This window comes from Pleurodeles waltl, chromosome 3_1 (genome assembly GCF_031143425.1).
Source record: "Pleurodeles waltl isolate 20211129_DDA chromosome 3_1, aPleWal1.hap1.20221129, whole genome shotgun sequence".
NCBI classification, from domain to species: domain Eukaryota; kingdom Metazoa; phylum Chordata; class Amphibia; order Caudata; family Salamandridae; genus Pleurodeles; species Pleurodeles waltl.
Genome location: NC_090440.1, coordinates 110,614,704 through 110,634,804, shown reverse-complemented (window position 1 = coordinate 110,634,804; position 20,101 = coordinate 110,614,704). Strand labels below are relative to the sequence as shown.

The window sequence follows — 20,101 nt, the reverse complement described above, 5'->3', positions numbered from 1 at the left end:
AACTATCCCATCTACGCCATGCAGAAGCATACCTCTTGCGGTTGCTAGATGCCCAGGCCTGTTTGATATAGTTTTCAGCTTGTTGCGAAAGTCCTGGGGTTTTCCATCTTGTCCTGAAACCCTCCATGCCATCAACGTTAGAGTCCCCGATACAATCAAGGGATGTTGAATGCCCTCCGGAGTCAACAACATGTTCTGACGAGGAGGAATGAGCAATGGCAGAGCACATGCTAATTGAAGTGCAATAGGGAACCAAGGCTGAGACCTCCACAATGGGGTGACCAAGATCAGATCTGCCTTCTGCCTCCGAACTTGAGACAGGACCCTGGGAATCAAGAGAAATGGAGGGAACACATAACCCAGAACAAGGCACCAATTCTGTAAAAAGGCATCTGTTGCTATAGCCAGTGGATCTGGTCTCCAACTGTAGAACTTCGGGGTCTGAGTGTTGAGGCGAGACGCAAAGAGATCTATCTCGGTACACCCCCATTCCTGGACTATCTGTTGGTAAATCATTGGATCCAGTCTCCAATCGCTGGGATCCGTCAGGTATCTGGAGTTCCAATCTGCTATTGTGTTCTGATCTCCCGGAAGATATTCTGCCAGTACCACTAACCTGTGACTCAAACAGTAATGCCAGAACTCCTTGGCTATCTCCGCAAGAACCCTGGATTTCATTCACCCCAACTTGTTGACATAACGCACTGCCGAAATATTGTCCATTCTCAGAAGAATGCAGCAGTCTGTCTTGTGAGGGGATAAGCTCTTTATCGCAAAAGAGCCCGCTAGAAGTTCTAAGCAATTGATGTGGAGATCTTGCTCCTTCAATGACCAACGGTCCCCTGTCACTACCGAGCCGCAGCGGGATCCCCAACCCCACTGGCTGGCGTCTGATTTTATGACAATTTCTGGATGAGATCCGAATATGGCTCTGCCATTCCATGCTTCCATGTGGTGGAGCCACCACTGAATCTCTTCCTTGACCTCTGGGGTCAAAGGAATCAAAGCTGAGTAACTCAAACCCTGTCTCAAGTACTGGATCTTCAGACTCTGTAGAGATCGATAATGCAAGGGGGCAGGAAAAATTGCCTGAATGGAGGAGGCTAACAGGCCCACCAGACGAGCAATGCTCCTTAGAGAAATTGTCGGACTGATTAACGCCGATCTCAACTCCCTCTTGATGTTGCGAATTTTTGACGCAGGAAGAATCAATTGCGAGTGAATCGAATCGATCTTGAAACCCAAAAACTCTATCACTTGGGATGGTTTCAACAATGACTTCTGCGCATTGATAAGGAAACCTAAATCCTGTAACAAACTGATTGTCCAATTCAAATGCGTCAACAAAGTCAGGGAGTCTTGAGCCATCAATAAGATGTCGTCCAGATAGATGATAAGGCGAACACCCTTGGTTCTCAACCATTCCACCACTGGTCTCAACAGTTTTGTGAAACACCATGGGGCCGACGACAGGCCTAACGGGAGAGCCGTGAACTCCATCCAATGACCTTTCCAATGAAATTGGAGGAATCTCCTGTGAGGGGCAATAATCGGAATTGAGAGATACGCATTCTTTAGATCTAACCGAACCATCCAGTCCCCTTCTAAAAGGATATTTCTCAACATGTGAATCCCTTCCATCTTGAAGTGTCTGTAAACTATCCAAGAATTGAAGTCTTTTAAATTCAACACCAGACGATGACCTCCTCCCTTCTTGTCTACTACAAAGATGGGATTGCAGAACCCGGAAGGGTGAGGGGTTGAAAAAATTACAGCTCCTTTGTTTAATAAAGCTTGCACCTCTAAATCTATAAAAGTCTGATTTTCTCGGGAAAAACTCATATTTACAGACGGGGATAATTGGATCGGAGTGCTGATAAACTCCAGATGAAAACCTGTCACAGTCTGAAGAACCCAAGGATCCCCAGAGATCTCTTTCCATTTGCCCACAAACAGTCTCACTCTTCCTCCAAGCATAGCTTGTGAATGGTGAATAATGCTTACCGGTAAAGGAGGAGTCTTGTATAGCTTCTTGTTGACCTCTGCGGTGCCCCCTGCGGAATCTGGAGCGGGAGGGGTAGAAAGTGGCATCCGATTGGTCTCCAGACAAGTTACCTCTACCTCTCGGGTAATAGTTTTGGGGACTGACAAAACTACCTCGGACGGGCATTCGTCCGCCATAACGCCCAGCCCTGATAAAAAGGCCTCTCCTAAAAACATTTTTGAGGGACAACTGAGCCTTATCAAGGGTAAAGAAAGTAGAGCAAAATTTTGCCAGTTCTTTAATGAAGGACGAGCCAAAAAGTAGGCCTTCTGCCGCCGGTCCCACTTCTGAAGATGCTAAATCTACTAATTTAGGAACCATCCGCATGAGTATAGACTTTCTGCGCTCGGTGGAAATAGCACAATTAGTGTTACCTAACAGGCACACCGCTCTCTGAGCCCAGCCTAAAAGGACGTCTGTGTTAACAGGGGTGCCCGACTCTTTGGAAGCGACAGCCAAATCTAAGATTTATGTTAGCGGGCCTGACATGTTGAGCAATTTATCTTGACAGAGGCGGCAAGATCTGTCTAAACCTTTTTTGGGATCTTTCGCGAATTTTTTCAAAAAGGTTACCATAGTTGGGTCAATTTCTGGAGTGTCCGTCACATTATTGTCCAGATCTGGTCTAGGGCATTCCGCCTTAAGGCGAGAGAGCGAACCTCCTTATCAAAGCTTCTTCTTATGTTTGCATGTACATATTGAGCAACTTCCGAAGTTGGAACCCAATTAGAGGACCTAGGGTGCATAATATCTGAAGGGTCAAAGTCTAACAAATGAAGGGTCGGAGGTTGTTTTTTTGCTTTTTTAGTAGGAGCTGGTTCGTTTAAGTTATCCGAATCAGGATCGTTAGAATCCCCAGAAGAGGAGGAATCCTGTTGAGTGCTATAATTATGTTCCGCACTCCTTTTCTTATGCAGTTTTTCAAACATATCTGCATGCAAATCTCCAGAAGGATCATCCCTTACCAGGTTCTTAGATTTATCCTTGGACTTTGAGGGTACCTTAGGAATAGTCTCTTCTGAGAGGGGGGAGGCATTGTCAGCCATCCAGCCCTGAGATTGGGCGTATTCTAACAATTGCCCTGAGAATGGGCCAAGCGCTCCCTCCAAGGCATCATTAACTGACTGTTGCACTCTGGAATCTAGTGCCTCAACCAAATTCACCTCCAATTGGTTGCCAGTATCGTCAGGGTAGTACCCTGTGTCCTGTTCACTCCACTGAGCCATAGGTATTATTAATAAGCTCACAACACAGTCAGAAAAAACAAAGGGGGAGTGAAAAAACCCTTACAGGCACTTTAAAATATATATAAATATATAAACATAAATATAAACATATAAATGTAAATGTGGAGGAAGCTGCCTGTAAACAACACTCTAGGCACAGCCTTATATCGATTTTACAACCCAGCAAGGATTTAAGCTGGGCGGCAGGGAGGTGCCTTAACTCTCTGTATACTAAATTAAACAACCATCGATGCCCAGCGCGCTGCTCAGAACGAGCAGATCTCCTTGAAGAACACAGGGAAAGGAGATTGGCTCGTCAGAAACGCGCGCGCACGGCAACCCTCGTTGCCATAGTAAACAGACTACGCGCTAGGCGCGTAGAGCACTCCCGCTCCGCTCCACAACAAAAGGGGCAATCAATCAATGTCAAAAATCGGCGGAGAGCCGATTGAAAGTTAAAAAACAAAGTGGAAAGCGAGCGGAATTGCGTCGCTTGCAAAGTAAGTAAATACTAATATAAGATTGACTCAATGCATACAATATAAGCCATAGAGAGAGAAAATGTTACTTACCTGCTGCGAAGGTTAAGGTTAAGACTTATAAAGGCTATGGTCACATTAGGTGATTGGTGCATGTGATGCAAGGACTTGAACTTCTTGGGAAATGTAGTTTTTTGTTTGTTGTGATTTCATTGGCTGCTGTGATTATTTCAGTAAAAAAAGAGATAGCATAATCCGAGCCTCCGGTCCTGATATAGAATTTGGAAAAGCACACTACTCACCCTTGAGGGTCTCAAGGCGTTGTATAGGCACACATTCACAAAGCTACACACATTAAAAAAAAAAAAAAAGGGACAGGACAGATATAAGTGAGAGTAAAGTCTTTAGTCCTTCTTTTATGTCTGATTTGTCCCGGTTTTTGCTCCTCAAAATCTGGTCATCCTAACATTTGTGGTTAATGGAAATTCAGCAGAGGGACACCGCTCAAGGACGTTCCATTTTCTGAATGCACATTCACAATATAGTTAATCAACTGATTTAAGGCGTAGTAGACTGCCTTATGAGAGCAGCCACTTCCGGTGAGTCGCCATTTTGAAAGTAAATCACGTCGCCGACCACAAACTAGAGCTGTAATCCCATTGGTTCACTGCTATTCCGTTGTCTACGTTGAATGGTTCCCTCCTCCCGGATACGGCAAACTTCCACACGCGCCGTCTAGTGTTTACGATTTCTAGGGGCGGGGTCCGAGTCATATGCTGTTCCCTACAGCCTGGCTGTGTTGTGACAGGTGTTACTGCCTCAGTGGCCGAGACTGCAATCTGACAGCGTTGTTGCTTTATTCGTTCTAGACCCGAGCCGGTGCCGAGATTCTGAGACCATGGGGATGTGTCTGCCATGCCTTGGAGGAGCTGCTGAAGATATAGTGGAGACTCCCGACCCGGTAAGTACATGCAGCAGAGCCTTTCCCAGAAAGTGTACTGTCACTTGCTGATCTCCTTCACCAAATCTGTGTTTATGTTTAATTTGTATTATTTTCCTTGATTTTCTGTAATTGCTTTGACATGTTCGTTCATAGTCATTACATCTGTATTGACTTTCCCTTTTCATTTTTTACATTATTGAATTTAACGCTAATAGCACATTGTCACTTTCTTATGCAACTGTTAGCGGTTAAATTAATCTTTTGTGCGAACTACTTATAAAACCATGCCCAAACTTTTATGGCACATTAAATTACCTTTGTCGACATTGAATCTTCGTTTCACTGTATTTTCTACTATTCACATGGGGTAACTGATTCTGTTTAATTTATGTCGAATAACATGTATGCTTGTATTTATTGTTTTAATTTTTTTTTTTACATAGTATTCACAAGCCCAATCACTTCGGAGTGAATTACATAGACCAGTGAAAAACATAGAAGTATAGCAATACAGGTCTGTAATACTATCTAGCATGTTCAAAAGGATTGTGTACGGTATAAGCAGATGAACCTGTGCAGAGCTGAGTAAGCACGAAGTGCACAACAAAACCCACTTGTTCCTAGGGTACTGGGTGCCTTCTTCAGAGTTAGAAGCGAGGGAGGCACAATAAGGGGTGACAAGTGCATAACAGAAGTAGGCGACAGAAAGACACGTCAGGTGGCAGGAGAGGATGTGTTGATTGAATAATAGTTCATCTCTCTTTTGAAGTTGGTATTTGAACGGTAGACTTCCAGCATAAATTTAGTTCCTCTTGTGTATCTGCCTTCTGGCTAAAGACCGGATATAGTACTTTGACATGTCAAAGAAACGTCACTGTTTATCTGTCACCAGAAAGACAACATTTGTTTTATCCCTTTCAAGGGGTATTTTGGGAATAAGGGACCAACAAAGACCACTGACACCTTGTGGTGTGTTAAACATCACACCATTTTCCTGGCTTCATGCCTTACAAAACTAAAACCTCACTATACACTTTATTTAATTCCCCCTCTCCCCACTCCTCTACAAAATTCCCTCCCCCGCAACTTAAACGGCAAAGGGTTAAATCTCCTCCTTTTGAGGCTTTCATCCTCCCATCCCGTTTAACTATAACTATTAAACCTGTAACTAATTAAACTTGTTACTGACCCTTAAACTGTGTGCCTCGCCCAGGCGTGCTCCTGCCTACCTGTTCCCTTTCTGTATGGCTCGCTGCTGCCAACAACAATAAACTTGGCTAAAACATGCCAACTTCTGTTTGAAAACCACCACCCAGAAAAGGCGAAGCTTTGCTTCCTCTTTTTCTCCCCCCCATTTCTTTATCTCGCTGTCACCTAGCTGCATGAGGTAAAAACCTAACCCCACTTTCTCTATATGTCACCTTACTAGCGTATACGCAACGTCTGAGCCACCACATCCAGAATGGTCAAGAGGTACAAGTCCATCTCCATGAATGACATATGTACTCCATCCCCCGAAAAACTCAACTGCATTGTATAACAAATCTGTGTGTTCTCTACTCCCTACATTGTTTCTTGTGGTGAATAGAAGTTTCGGTCCACAATAAAGGTATTATAAACAGCTTTAATGGTAATGCGCGACCTAGCGTCCAGCAACTCGGAGAAACAGCAAACTGTCATCTCCCGAATCCACTGAACACAAACATTCTGAAGAGCACGCACCGAACCCAAACACAACATATCCTCTTGCCTTCACATAGACTGTGTACAAAAGGAAATATCTAACATAAAACATAACTTAAACAAAAACAAGTTGTTACTTAATAATACAGTTTTTTAAAAAAAATCAAAAACAATTATAAAACCAAATCACTTCAAAATATAATCTTTAAGATAACCAGGACATCTGCAAGACCTCGTCAATTGCTCACAAACCACTCCTTCTGTTCGAGACTTCTCAATCTCTTGAGTTACACTTTGTGATTCACTCTCTCCAGCCTCAGAAACATAACCCCTACCAGGAGTAGATTCTCTACCTTCATTTCTTACAGCATCAGAATTAGTACTGTGACTTATATCTGACTCACCATCAACACTCCAAAAGAAAGAGCTAGAACATTCATCCTCCACCTGACTCGAAACACATTTCCCCCCCTTCTGATAAAGAGCCACATTTCTCACATTCCACTTCTCTCCTTCCTCAGTCTCAACTTGAAATCTTCCAACCTTCTTCACACGAAAGGGGCCTCTAAATTTTGAAACACCCGCTCTTACTCTACCTGACTTAACCTTGACCCAGTCACCCACACTCAATCCGTGATCATGCTGACAGGGAACACCCGTCTTGTTACTACCACCAGATGCAACCCACTCTTGAAGCCAAGAAGGAATCAATTTCGTCCCCATCGGTCTCCCCCGCATCACACTGAAAGGAGACACACCCATAGTACTATGAATCGTGGAGCGATATGCTCTTACCACATCAATTATCATCTTCTGCACACTACAGTGATTAGCCAAAGTTAGCTGTATAGTTCCCTTGATTAATCTGTTAACCCTCTCAACTATTCCATTACCATGTGGGTAGTACAGAGAAGTCCTGGTGTGTCGCACTCCACATTTCTTCAAGAACAAACACATCTCATTCGAAGTTAACTGAGTGCCATTGTCCGTGATAAGAACCCTGGGAATACCTTCCTCCATGAAAATGTCTTCCAAAACTTTTATGGTCGTGGTAACATCATGTACAAATCTAACCACTAACCATCTAGAGTGAACATCCACAATAACAACAGCAAAGCGCATTTGAAAGGGAACTTCCATTAGTGGACCAATGAAATCCAAACAAATCGTGTGCCAAGGTTTTCCCGGATCTTCAATATGGCCTTCCACCCTACCCACTCCCACTTTCAATCTTTTCTCACTCTCTTTGCATAGTGCACACTGCTCCACCCAACACTTAACCTGCCCATCCAAACCAGGCCACCAAAAATTTTCTTTCACTCTTCTGCTAGTCATCCCCTGGCCCAAATGACCCTCATGAGCTAAAGAAAATAACTTAAACCTCAGTCCCACAGGCGGAACAAAACGTTCCCCTCGCATCAATACACTGTCCCCACAACACGACAGCTCATCCAACACATCCAAGAAAGGCCTGACAGACAGTGGAAGCGTACTCTCCCTTCGAATTCCCAAGGAAACTAATCTAAAAACACTTTTAAGGCAATCATCAACTGCCATCTCATTCTTCCATTCATCCAATGTAAATGTACCTAAACCCCATTCAACAACACTACCAATAGAGGCCACAGCATCATCTGTATCACAAGACTTTACCAACTGGGCATCCACCTTCTCCCAATCCAGAGACAACTTGGACAGACAATCAGCCTGAACATTTCTCCAACCCTGAACATACTCTACACGATACAGATACTCTTGCAATCTTGCAGAAAGTCTAGCTAACCTTGCTGACCCCTTACCAGCACCACCAGCCGATAATATTCTCAATAAGGGTTTGTGATCACTCCTTAAAGTAAACTCCAACCCCCACAAATACGTTCTGAAATGTTCTGTGCCCCAAACAGCCGCTAAAGCTTCCCGCTCAATAACAGAATAGTTCCGTTCCGTTTGTGTCAACGTACGAGACGCAAACGCGACTGTCTTCTCTTGCTTCCCATGAACTTGTGACAACACAGCTCCTAAACCAGTCCCACTGGCATCCACAGTCAGGATAGAACGTAAATTAATATCAAAAGCTGACAAAATACCTGCACTACAAATCTCACCTTTAATACGATTAAAACCATCCACTTGTTCCTCAAGCCAACAAAACTTACTCCCTTTCCTCAACAACTTCCTTAGACACTCAGTCTTGCTCGCAAATGTATGTACAAACTTGGAGTAATACTCCACCAGTCCCAAAAAGGACCTCAACTGGTCTTTGTCAGCTGGTGCAGGTGCAAATTTGATGGCTTCCAACAGGCTTTTCTTCGGTTTAATACTACCTTTAGCAATAGAATACCCAAGATAGTCAATTTCCTCTACCAAGAAAATACACTTCTCCTTATTCAAGCTTAGACCAGAATCTCCAATGATCTTGAGTACTTTCCTCAGTGTGACATTGTGTTCATCAACGGTATCACCCATCACAAGTATATCATCTTGAAAAAATAATACATCCTTGAATTTTCCAAACATCTGACCCATCAATCGCTGAAACACACTCGCAGCGGAAGCCAAACCAAAAGGCATGCGAGTAAATTGGAAGGTACCTTCCGGAGTGACAAATGCTGTGACATGCTTGGAATCAGGATGAAGTCTAATCTGATGATAAGCACTCCTCAAATCTAATTTAGAGAAAAACTTACCATTTTTTACCGCAGATAACAACTCATTTATATTGGGTAAAGGGTAAGTATCTACGACAATGTTCTGATTTACTGACCTCAAGTCCACACATAACCGAACCTTCCCATCCGATTTCCGCGTAATAACAACCGGGGAAATCCATGGAGACACTTCAACCGGTTCAATGATACCCTCAATCAACATGTTGTTAATCACTTTCTTGACTTCCTCTCTTGCCACAAAGGGTATCTTGCGGACTTTATGTTGGATAGGATGGGCATCTTCTCTCAATACTATTCTATGCACGTAGCCCTTTAGACATCCTAATTCTTTTTTAAAGACATCCCTAGCACCTTCCAAAATATCTTCCAAAAGTATATTCGCAACCACCAAAACCTGATTGGACGCTCTGGGACTGATGACAATGTTGAGATCATATTGATGCATCCAACCCAATATAGGTGGGCCCTCAACAGACACATAAACTTTTCCAAGAACTTTCCTACCCCCAAAATGAATTTCCTTCAACATGTAGCCCAGCAACCTAATTTCCACCCCTTGATATCCCCCCGGGGATATATCCTTAGGTAATAACTCTTCATTACCCCAAAAACGTCTAAAAAGACTCTCAGGAATAATGGTGTACAACGAACCCGAGTCCACCATGAGGTTTAGTTGAACCTCCCCAATTAAAAAAAAGGCTGTCGGTCTATAACATCGACGATCACTCACACTCACTTTCACGTTGGAGTCTTGTCCAACCACAAGTACTCTATCCTCACAAGGAGACTCACCACCTTCCTCAACCAAATTTATGCTTGATTTAAACTCCTTAGTACCCCGAGTATTTTCTCTACACACACGGGCATAATGTCCTCTGCGACCACACTTGCGACACTCCTTATTGATGGCAAAACATTTCTTGAAGTCACCCAAGTGCAAAGTACTACCACACCTAAAGCACTCCCTCCCCTTACTTCCACCAAGTATGTTTTTCTTTGCTGCAGTTCCCGTTTCTGGTCTCAAAATTTTAGAATCATTTGTTAAAGCCATAACTTCCACAGTTTTCTCTTTCCTTTCCAGTTCCTTAATACAGCGTTTCGATTCCTCCATCACTTTTGCCAAATCAATTGCTTCTTGTAGCGTGGGATTCTTAGCCGCCCATAGTCTCTCCTGAATTTTTTTATCGCGGCACTGCACAATGAGTTGATCACGTATCAGTTCTTCTGTCATAGTACCAAACTTGCATTTAACAGACAATTCCCTCAACCGCGACACCAAATCATCAATTGACTCATGATGATCTTGAGGTTGTGTGTAAAACTTATACCTAGCTAAAACTAAATTAGTTTCTTTTGCAAACCTGTTCTCCAACCTCTTAATTGCTTCTATATAAATATCGTCCATAGGCTGTCCATTGGGCCCCATACAAGGAGGAAGATATTTAAAAATCCTTTGACCCTCACACCCCAGAGTACTCAAAAGGATAGCTTTTTTCCTTTGAGGAGTATAACCCTGACCATCCAAGGCAACAATGTAATTCTCCAGCATTTCCACCCAATCCTCCCAAGGTAAGACTGGCACCCCTGGAACAGGTAGAAATAAAGGTGGTGGAGAAATATTGGAGTAGTTGGCTGTTAGAAATGGGGTTTTTGGTTGGCAGTTAGGTTGCCCTCTGTCCAAGCAAGAACCCTCACTCTAGTCAGGGTAAGTCACACACAATCCAAAATCAGCCTGTGCTCACCCTCCGGTAGCTTGGCACGAGCAGTCAGGCTTAACTTAGAAGGCAATGTGTAAAGCATTTGTGCAATAAATCATACAACACCATAATATACCACCACAAAAATACACCACACAGTGTTTAGAAAAATATAGAATATTTATCTGGATAATTGTAGGTCAAAACGATCAAAGTTGCAATACGAATTTGTAAAGATATCACTGAAAAGTGATATTAAGAGTCTTTAAGTCTTTAAAAAGCAATAAAGTGTCTTTCAAGCACAGAGTACCTGGTTTCTGGTGGGAAATCTCCTCAGAGGGCCACAGGAGAAGAGATGCGGGGAAAAAGGGGTGTGTGCGTCGATTTCCGCTCAGCACACACAGACTTGCGTCGTTCTTTTCCACGCGGGGAAGTCGGGCGTCGTTTTCCGGCGCGCAGACAGTCTCTTTTTGTGGATCGCGAGGATTACCAGATGTCCCGGGTCTGTGCGTGGATTCTCCTGCTTATTTTCCGGCTGCGCGTCGTTCTGCGGGGCTGCGCGTCGAAGTTTCGATCTCACGGTAGGCGTCGCGTCGATTTCTCCTTGGAAGTCGGGCGGCGTTGACCTTGCGAGGCCGTGCGTCGAAATTTTGGTCTCACGGCAGGCGTCGCGTCGATTTCTCCTTGGAAGTCGGGCGGCGTTGTCCTTGCGAGGCCGTGCGTCAAAGTTTCGCACTCACGGTAGGCGTCGCGTCGATTTCTCCTTGGAAGTCGGGCGGCTTTGTCCTTGCGAGGTTGTGCGTCGAAGTCTCGATCGTCCCGAGGGCGTCGCGTTGATCAGCGTCGGTGTGCGGCGTTTTTCTCGCCGCGAAACAAGCTGTGCGTCGAAATTTTCGGCGCACGGAGCGTCCACGTGAAAGGAAGAAGTCTTTTTGGTCCTGAGACTTCAAGGAACAGGAGGCAAGCTCTATCCAAGCCCTTGGAGAGCACTTTCACAGCCAGACAAGAGTTCAGCAAGGCAGCAGGGCAACAGCAAGACAGCAGTCCTTTGGGGAAAGCAGACAGGTGAGTCCTTTGAGCAGCCAGGCAGTTCTTCTTGGCAGGATGTAGTTTCTGGTTCAGGTTTCTTCTCCAGCAAGTGTCTGATGAGGTAGGGCAGAGGCCCTGTTTTATACTAAGTTGTGCCTTTGAAGTGGGGGTGACTTCAAAGAGTCTCTAAGAAATGCACCAAGTTCCCTTTCAGCTCAATCCTGTCTGCCAGAGTCCCAGTAGGGGGTGTGGCAGTCCTTTGTGTGAGGGCAGGCCCTCCACCCTCCCAGCCCAGGAAGACCCATTCAAAATGCAGATGTATGCAAGTGAGGCTGAGTACCCTGTGTTTGGGGTGTGTCTGAGTGAATGCACAAGGAGCTGTCAACTAAACCTAGCCAGACGTGGATTGAAGGGCACAACAAGATTTTAGGGCAAAGAAATGCTCACTTTCTAAAAGTGGCATTTCTAGAATAGTAATATTAAATCCGACTTCACCAGTCAGCAGGATTTTGTATTACCATTCTGGCCATACTAAATATGACCTCCCTGCTCCTTTCAGATCAGCAGCTGCCACTTCAACAGTGTAGGAGGGCAGCCCCAATGTTAGCCTATGAAGGGAGCAGGCCTCACAGTAGTGTAAAAACGAATTTAGGAGTTTTACACTACCAGGACATATAACTACACAGGTACATGTCCTGCCTTTTACCTACACAGCACCCTGCTCTAGGGGATACCTAGGGCACACATTAGGGATGACTTATATGTAGAAAAAGGGGAGTTCTAGGCTTGGCAAGTACTTTTAAAGGCCAAGTCGAAGTGGCAGTGAAACTGCACACACAGGCCTTGCAATGGCAGGCCTGAGACAAGGTTAAGGGGCTACTGAGGTGGGTGGCACAACCAGTGCTGCAGGCCCACTAGTAGCATTTAATCTACATGCCCTAGGCACATGTAGTGCACTCTAATAGGGACTTACAGGTAAATTAAATAGTCAATCATGGATAAACCAATCAATAGTACAATTTACACAGAGAGCATATGCACTTTAGCACTGGTTAGCAGTGGTAAAGTGCTCAGAGGTCAAAAGCCAACAACAACAGGTCAGAAAAAATAGGAGGAAGGAGGCAAAAAGTTTGGGGATGTCCCTGTCAAAAAGCCAGGTCCAACATGACCCCCCACCAGCCTAAAGCCAGGGGAGAACAATCACTATCCTGATGTACTTCCCTGTTTGAGGCGACAGAACAAGGACCCAGGCCCACAACAGCAGGGGCATGCTCCAGTTCTTCGCCTTCCTGACTCCAATTGGATCCCTCTGTCCATACTCTCAGGGCCCACTAAGCCCATCCATGGGGAACCTTTCTCCTTTCCTGCGGATCCCATCTGTGCAGCACCTAACCTGACATTGCTCACAGATGTATCCCAGGAGCAGGATAGTACCACCAGGACCAACACAGTGGTGTTACCCATTCTATCCCCGGGGTGTGACACTTGTCCCCTCCCCAGGGATAACTCTGTCCACCCGGACAGCAAGCCACAGTGATTACTGACAGCTGCCAGGGATGAGAGCCAGGCCCCAGGCCTCTCAAAGCTCTCCAACCACTGTGGCTGTGGAGAGTGGGGGGCGGTAGCCCCAGGTGCTGGGCACCCTTTAACCACTCTCCCTTCCACCAGGTCAGGGATGACAGCCTGAACCTGGTCCTTCCCTCTGGGGCTTTGTACCCTCCCTCCTGGAGCGGTACCCCCAGAGTCCAACATGGCCAGGGGGCTTACAGAAGTCGCCCTGTACCATTCCTCCACCAGTGCAGGGCTGTTAACCTGCCACTGGCCCTCCAACCTGGGGTCTGTGCCTTCAGGTTGGACTAGGGCCCGGGGTGAGGCTTCCCTCCCCCTGCCCTCCCTTCTGGGGTCCAGCACCCTCCAACTAGGAGTGGCCTCCTCAGAAGACAACATGGTAGGGGCACTGTTATCAGTAGCCCCTCCCTCCAGTTCCGGGGGGACACCCTGAACCTGGTCTTCCAGCCCAGGGTCTGTACCCTCAGACTGGATCACCGCCTGGCAAACCAGGACTTCCTGGGAGGCACACCTACCCCCCACCAGGTCAGAGTTTAACCTCTGCACCTGCCCATTCAACTCAGAGTCACCACCCTGAGGTTGAACAATTGCCTGGCACGCCAGGACTTCCTGGAGGGCACACTGACCCTCCACCAGGTCAGAGTTTAACCTCTGCACCTGACCATTCAACTCAGAGTCACCACCCTGAAGTTGAACAATTGCCTGGCACACCAGGACTTCCTGGAGGGCACACTGACCCTCCACCAGGTCAGAGTTTAACCTCTGCATCTGACCATTCAACTCAGAGTCACCACCCTGAAGTTGAACAATTGCCTGGCGCACCAGGACTTTCTGGGAGGCACACCTACCTCCCACCAGGTCAGAGTTTAACCTCTGAGCCTGGTTCCCCAACCCAGGGTCACCACCCTGAGGTTGGGCAATTGCCTGGCACGCCAGGACTTTCTGGGGGGCACACCTACCCCCCACCAGGTCAGAGTTTAACCTCTGAACCTGGTCATCCAACCCAGAGTCAACACCCTGAGGTTGGACAATTGCCTGGCACAGCAGGGCTTCTTGGGAGGCACACCTACCTCCCACCAGGTCAGAGTTTAACCTCTGAACCTGGGTATCCAACCCAGAGTCAGCACTCTGAGGTTGAACAATTGCCTGGCACGCCAGGACTTTCTGGAGGGCACACTGACCCTCCACCAGGTCAGAGTTTAACCTCTGAACTGGGCCATTCAACTCAGAGTTACCACCCTGAAGTAGAACAATCGCCTGGCACGCCAGGACTTCCTGGAGGGCACACTGACCCTCCACCAGGTCAGAGTTTAACCTCTGAACCTGGTTCTCCAACCTAGGGTCACCATCCTGAGGTTGGACAACTGCCTGGTACACCAGGGCTTTCTGGGGGGCACACCTACCCCCCACCAGGTCAGAGGTTAACCTCTGAACCTGGATATCCAACCCAGAGTCACCACCCTGAGGTTGAACCATTGCCTGGCAGGCCAGGACTTTCAGGGAGGCACACCTACCTCCCACCAGGTCAGAGTTTAACCTCTGAGCCTGGTTCTCCAACCCAGAGTCACCACCCTGAGGTTGGGCAATTGCCTGGCACCCCAGGACTTTCTGGGAGGCACACCTACCTCCCACCAGGTCAGAGTTTAACCTCTGAACCTGGCCATCCAACCCAGAGTCGACACCCTGAGGTTGGACAACTGCCTGGCACGCCAGGACTTTCTGGGGGGCACACCTACCCCCCACCAGGTCAGAGTTTGACCTCTTCACCTGGTAAGCCAACCCAGAGTCACCACCCTGAGGTTGAGCCATTGCCTGGCATTCCAGGACTTTCTGGGGGGCACATCTACCCCCCACCAGGTCAAAGTTTAACCTCTGAACCCGGTTATCCAACCCAGAGTCACCACCCTGAGGTTGAATCTTTGCCTGGCATGCCAGGACTTCCTGGGGGGCACTCTCACCCCCCACAAGGGACACGCCGTCCCCAAGGGCCACACAAGAGTCTGGTTGGCGCAGGTCTCCCGACCTCTGCCCATCCGGCAGAGTCTGGGTTTCCCCCAAACCAGAAACGGTCTCACCTGGGTCATTCCTGGGGGGCTCTGCTCTCAGAGCTGACCCCTGACTTTCAAGATCCTCCACTGGGGTCTGCCACCCCCTCTCAACCCTATGTCTGGACTTCTGCACCCCCTCACTAGGAGTGGTACTGCCAGACACCAGAACTGTTGGGATGCTGTCTACAGTCATCCCCCCAAGTTCTTCTGACACTGTGGGGCTTCCCTCAAAAGGTGGCCCTACGGTACAGGTTAGGCTCTGAGACCTACCTGGGACACTACAATCCTCTCCCACCTCACTTGGTCGGGAACCACCTAGACCACTCCCTTCAGGAGCACCCCCAAATGCCTCTTCAGACTCTCTGGTACTCACCCAAAAGTCTGCCTCCACTGTAAGTTCCCTGGGGTCAGAGAACTCACACTCCACCTGGTGTTGGCGTAGCTCTGGAAAATAAGGACCAGACATATGCTCTCCAGCAATTACATCACTCTGCCCTTCACATGTATTAACCACAGTACCCTTCACCCAACCACCTAGTAACTCAGCCTTGGAAAAGCACTCTACATCACCCTCTTGAGACTGGTGAGACAGTTTCTGTCTGTCCCTGACACTCAACCCAAACTCTTCTGGGATGTCTCTACACTCTATATCCAGGACGTCCACCAGGGGGGAACCCTTTTCTCTGTCACTCTCTGCTAGAGTCAGTAAAGTGTCCCTCCCCCCAGTAGGAATATGACTCCCTGTGCCAGTTCCCCAATTCTTCTCAGGGACCCTGTGCATAACGGGAACTACCTCATACCCTTGAACTGCCTGGGGTGTGTCAACTCCCTTCTTCAAGTTGGGCACCACATCTCTGGGCTTGTGCCCTTCTTCAGCAGTACTAGATGCAAGATTTTTGCTGCCACCATCTGAACTGGACTCAGCCCTTCCGGCCTCCAGTTTCAGCTCTTTACAGCTCAGCTCTTGAGCTGCAATCTTTTCTTCTTCCAGGGCTAAGAGACTTGCTGCCTCAGCCTTTTCAAGAAACTCATCTAGCTCTTCCATCCACCGTGCTTGAGCCATGAGCCATTCTTTTTTCACTGGGTCTCTTTCCTCATCTGAGTCGTCTTCCTCCTCATGTGAGTAGTCCTCCTCCTCCTCTGAGGGGTACTTAGTCATTTGGTTTCTTGCTGCCTCTCTCTCTGCCCATCTGTCTTCCTCCCAGACTATGTAGGCATGTAGCATCTCTGCTTTAGTAGATCTCTTTGCTACAGGAAGGCCACATTCTCTGCAAAGCTTCCTTAGGTCAGCCTTAGTGAGGTGGTCAGTAGGCAAAAAGAATAAGTAGGTAAGCGATCCCATTCTGATAGGATCTTACCAGCAAAAAACAAAATCCAAAGTCCAAAATATCAATAGTATATCCAGGAGGACATCAGAGACCAAAAGTCAAAAGAGATGAAAAATCAAGTTGACCTTCAACTGTGGGTAGGTAGTGAAATACTTAGCTACTGTATGTCACTGCACAAACACAAGTCCTATCCTCACCGCTGATCACCAATGTTAGAAATGGGGTTTTTGGTTGGCAGTTAGGTTGCCCTCTGTCCAAGCAAGAACCCTCACTCTAGTCAGGGTAAGTCACACACAATCCAAAATCAGCCTGTGCTCACCCTCCGGTAGCTTGGCACGAGCAGTCAGGCTTCACTTAGAAGGCAATGTGTAAAGCATTTGTGCAATAAATCATACAACACCATAATATACCACCACAAAAATACACCACACAGTGTTTAGAAAAATATAGAATATTTATCTGGATAATTGTAGGTCAAAACGATCAAAGTTGCAATACGAATTTGTAAAGATATCACTGAAAAGTGATATTAAGAGTCTTTAAGTCTTTAAAAAGCAATAAAGTGTCTTTCAAGCACAGAGTACCTGGTTTCTGGTGGGAAATCTCCTCAGAGGGCCACAGGAGAAGAGATGCGGGGAAAAAGGGGTGTGTGCGTCGATTTCCGCTCAGCACACACAGACTTGCGTCGTTCTTTTCCACGCGGGGAAGTCGGGCGTCGTTTTCCGGCGCGCAGACAGTCTCTTTTTGTGGATCGCGAGGATTACCAGATGTCCCGGGTCTGTGCGTGGATTCTCCTGCTTATTTTCCGGCTGCGCGTCGTTCTGCGGGGCTGCGCGTCGAAGTTTCGATCTCACGGTAGGCGTCGCGTCGATTTCTCCTTGGAAGTCGGGCGGCATTGACCTTGCGAGGCCGTGTGTCGAAATTTTGGTCTCACGGCAGGCGTCGCGTCGATTTCTCCTTGGAAGTCGGGCGGCGTTGTCCTTGCGAGGCCGTGCGTCAAAGTTTCGCACTCACGGTAGGCGTCGCATCGATTTCTCCTTGGAAGTCGGGCGGCTTTGTCCTTGCGAGGTTGTGCGTCGAAGTCTCGATCGTCCCGAGGGCGTCGCGTTGATCAGCGTCGGTGTGCGGCGTTTTTCTCGCCGCGAAACAAGCTGTGCGTCGAAATTTTCGGCGCACGGAGCGTCCACGTGAAAGGAAGAAGTCTTTTTGGTCCTGAGACTTCAAGGAACAGGAGGCAAGCTCTATCCAAGCCCTTGGAGAGCACTTTCACAGCCAGACAAGAGTTCAGCAAGGCAGCAGGGCAACAGCAAGACAGCAGTCCTTTGGGGAAAGCAGACAGGTGAGTCCTTTGAGCAGCCAGGCAGTTCTTCTTGGCAGGATGTAGTTTCTGGTTCAGGTTTCTTCTCCAGCAAGTGTCTGATGAGGTAGGGCAGAGGCCCTGTTTTATACTAAGTTGTGCCTTTGAAGTGGGGGTGACTTCAAAGAGTCTCTAAGAAATGCACCAAGTTCCCTTTCAGCTCAATCCTGTCTGCCAGAGTCCCAGTAGGGGGTGTGGCAGTCCTTTGTGTGAGGGCAGGCCCTCCACCCTCCCAGCCCAGGAAGACCCATTCAAAATGCAGATGTATGCAAGTGAGGCTGAGTACCCTGTGTTTGGGGTGTGTCTGAGTGAATGCACAAGGAGCTGTCAACTAAACCTAGCCAGACGTGGATTGAAGGGCACAACAAGATTTTAGGGCAAAGAAATGCTCACTTTCTAAAAGTGGCATTTCTAGAATAGTAATATTAAATCCGACTTCACCAGTCAGCAGGATTTTGTATTACCATTCTGGCCATACTAAATATGACCTCCCTGCTCCTTTCAGATCAGCAGCTGCCACTTCAACAGTGTAGGAGGGCAGCCCCAATGTTAGCCTATGAAGGGAGCAGGCCTCACAGTAGTGTAAAAACGAATTTAGGAGTTTTACACTACCAGGACATATAACTACACAGGTACATGTCCTGCCTTTTACCTACACAGCACCCTGCTCTAGGGGATACCTAGGGCACACATTAGGGATGACTTATATGTAGAAAAAGGGGAGTTCTAGGCTTGGCAAGTACTTTTAAAGGCCAAGTCGAAGTGGCAGTGAAACTGCACACACAGGCCTTGCAATGGCAGGCCTGAGACAAGGTTAAGGGGCTACTGAGGTGGGTGGCACAACCAGTGCTGCAGGCCCACTAGTAGCATTTAATCTACATGCCCTAGGCACATGTAGTGCACTCTAATAGGGACTTACAGGTAAATTAAATAGTCAATCATGGATAAACCAATCAATAGTACAATTTACACAGAGAGCATATGCACTTTAGCACTGGTTAGCAGTGGTAAAGTGCTCAGAGGTCAAAAGCCAACAACAACAGGTCAGAAAAAATAGGAGGAAGGAGGCAAAAAGTTTGGGGATGTCCCTGTCAAAAAGCCAGGTCCAACATTGGCCATCATAGCAATTGTCAAATACGTATTAACACAAAATAAACAATACAATGCAGTAAACAGAAAAGCTATGTGGCCATTACTTGAACATCATAAAAGCAGGTAAAAAGTTCTCACAGTAGAGGCACTTAAATGCAGTCAGGAGTTTCACAGAGTCCCTCTAGGAACGAGCAGAACAACCAAAATAATGTTCTCCCACCTCCACCTGTTTTAACACTTAGACGAACCAAGGCAGTAACACTTCCGGGATATAGCCTCAGAATCTACTTCCTACACAAGAGGTTCCGGTTGCACAAGAGGTTCAGGATGTAAAAAAACGAAGACGTCACATCAGCGCCGGCTCCTGCGCATACTGAAAGCCCCAGCCGTTCCGCTCCTCCAGAAAACACTGCTCACACACAGGAACAGCAGTAGTGTAATAAGTAGTGACACTCCTTCCTCAGTGCCGGCTCTCCGCTCACACACCCGACCGAATACTAGGAAAACCGCTCTGGTGCTCCACCCAAAAACTTCAATGTCAATGGCAGTATCAGCGCTGGCTCTCCGCACGACAGTAACGACGTTGGCTCACAGCACGCTAACACGAAGCAGCACACTCAAAGCTGCCTCGCCACTCCAGTGAAAATCGAGGTGTGAACAATGGCGCAGGTGCACCCACTTCTCCCTCGGGAAACAGCAATGTCGATCGTATCCACATCTCCAATAAAACACCCTGCCGCTGCTGACCTAGGTCGCGCCAAGTCCCTCGTCGCCAAACTGTGGTGAATACAAGTTTCGGTCCACAATAAAGGTATTATAAACAGCTTTAATGGTAATGCGCGACCTAGCGTCCAGCAACTCGGAGAAACAGCAAACTGTCATCTCCCGAATCCACTGAACACAAACATTCTGAAAAGCGCGCACCGAACCCAAACAC

The 20,101-nt window shown here is 47.2% G+C and overlaps 1 protein-coding gene across 2 annotated transcripts in view; it reads left to right on the top strand.

The window, feature by feature from the left end:
- SVIP (small VCP interacting protein) overlaps positions 1 to 20,101 on the top strand; it is a 241,988-nt gene that overhangs the window by 137,025 nt on the left and 84,862 nt on the right. For both annotated transcript variants that reach the window (XM_069221950.1, XM_069221951.1), the window contains one exon: positions 4,619 to 4,710. In XM_069221950.1, coding sequence (XP_069078051.1) covers positions 4,619 to 4,710 — 92 coding nt within the window. The remainder of the gene's footprint in view (positions 1 to 4,618; positions 4,711 to 20,101) is intronic.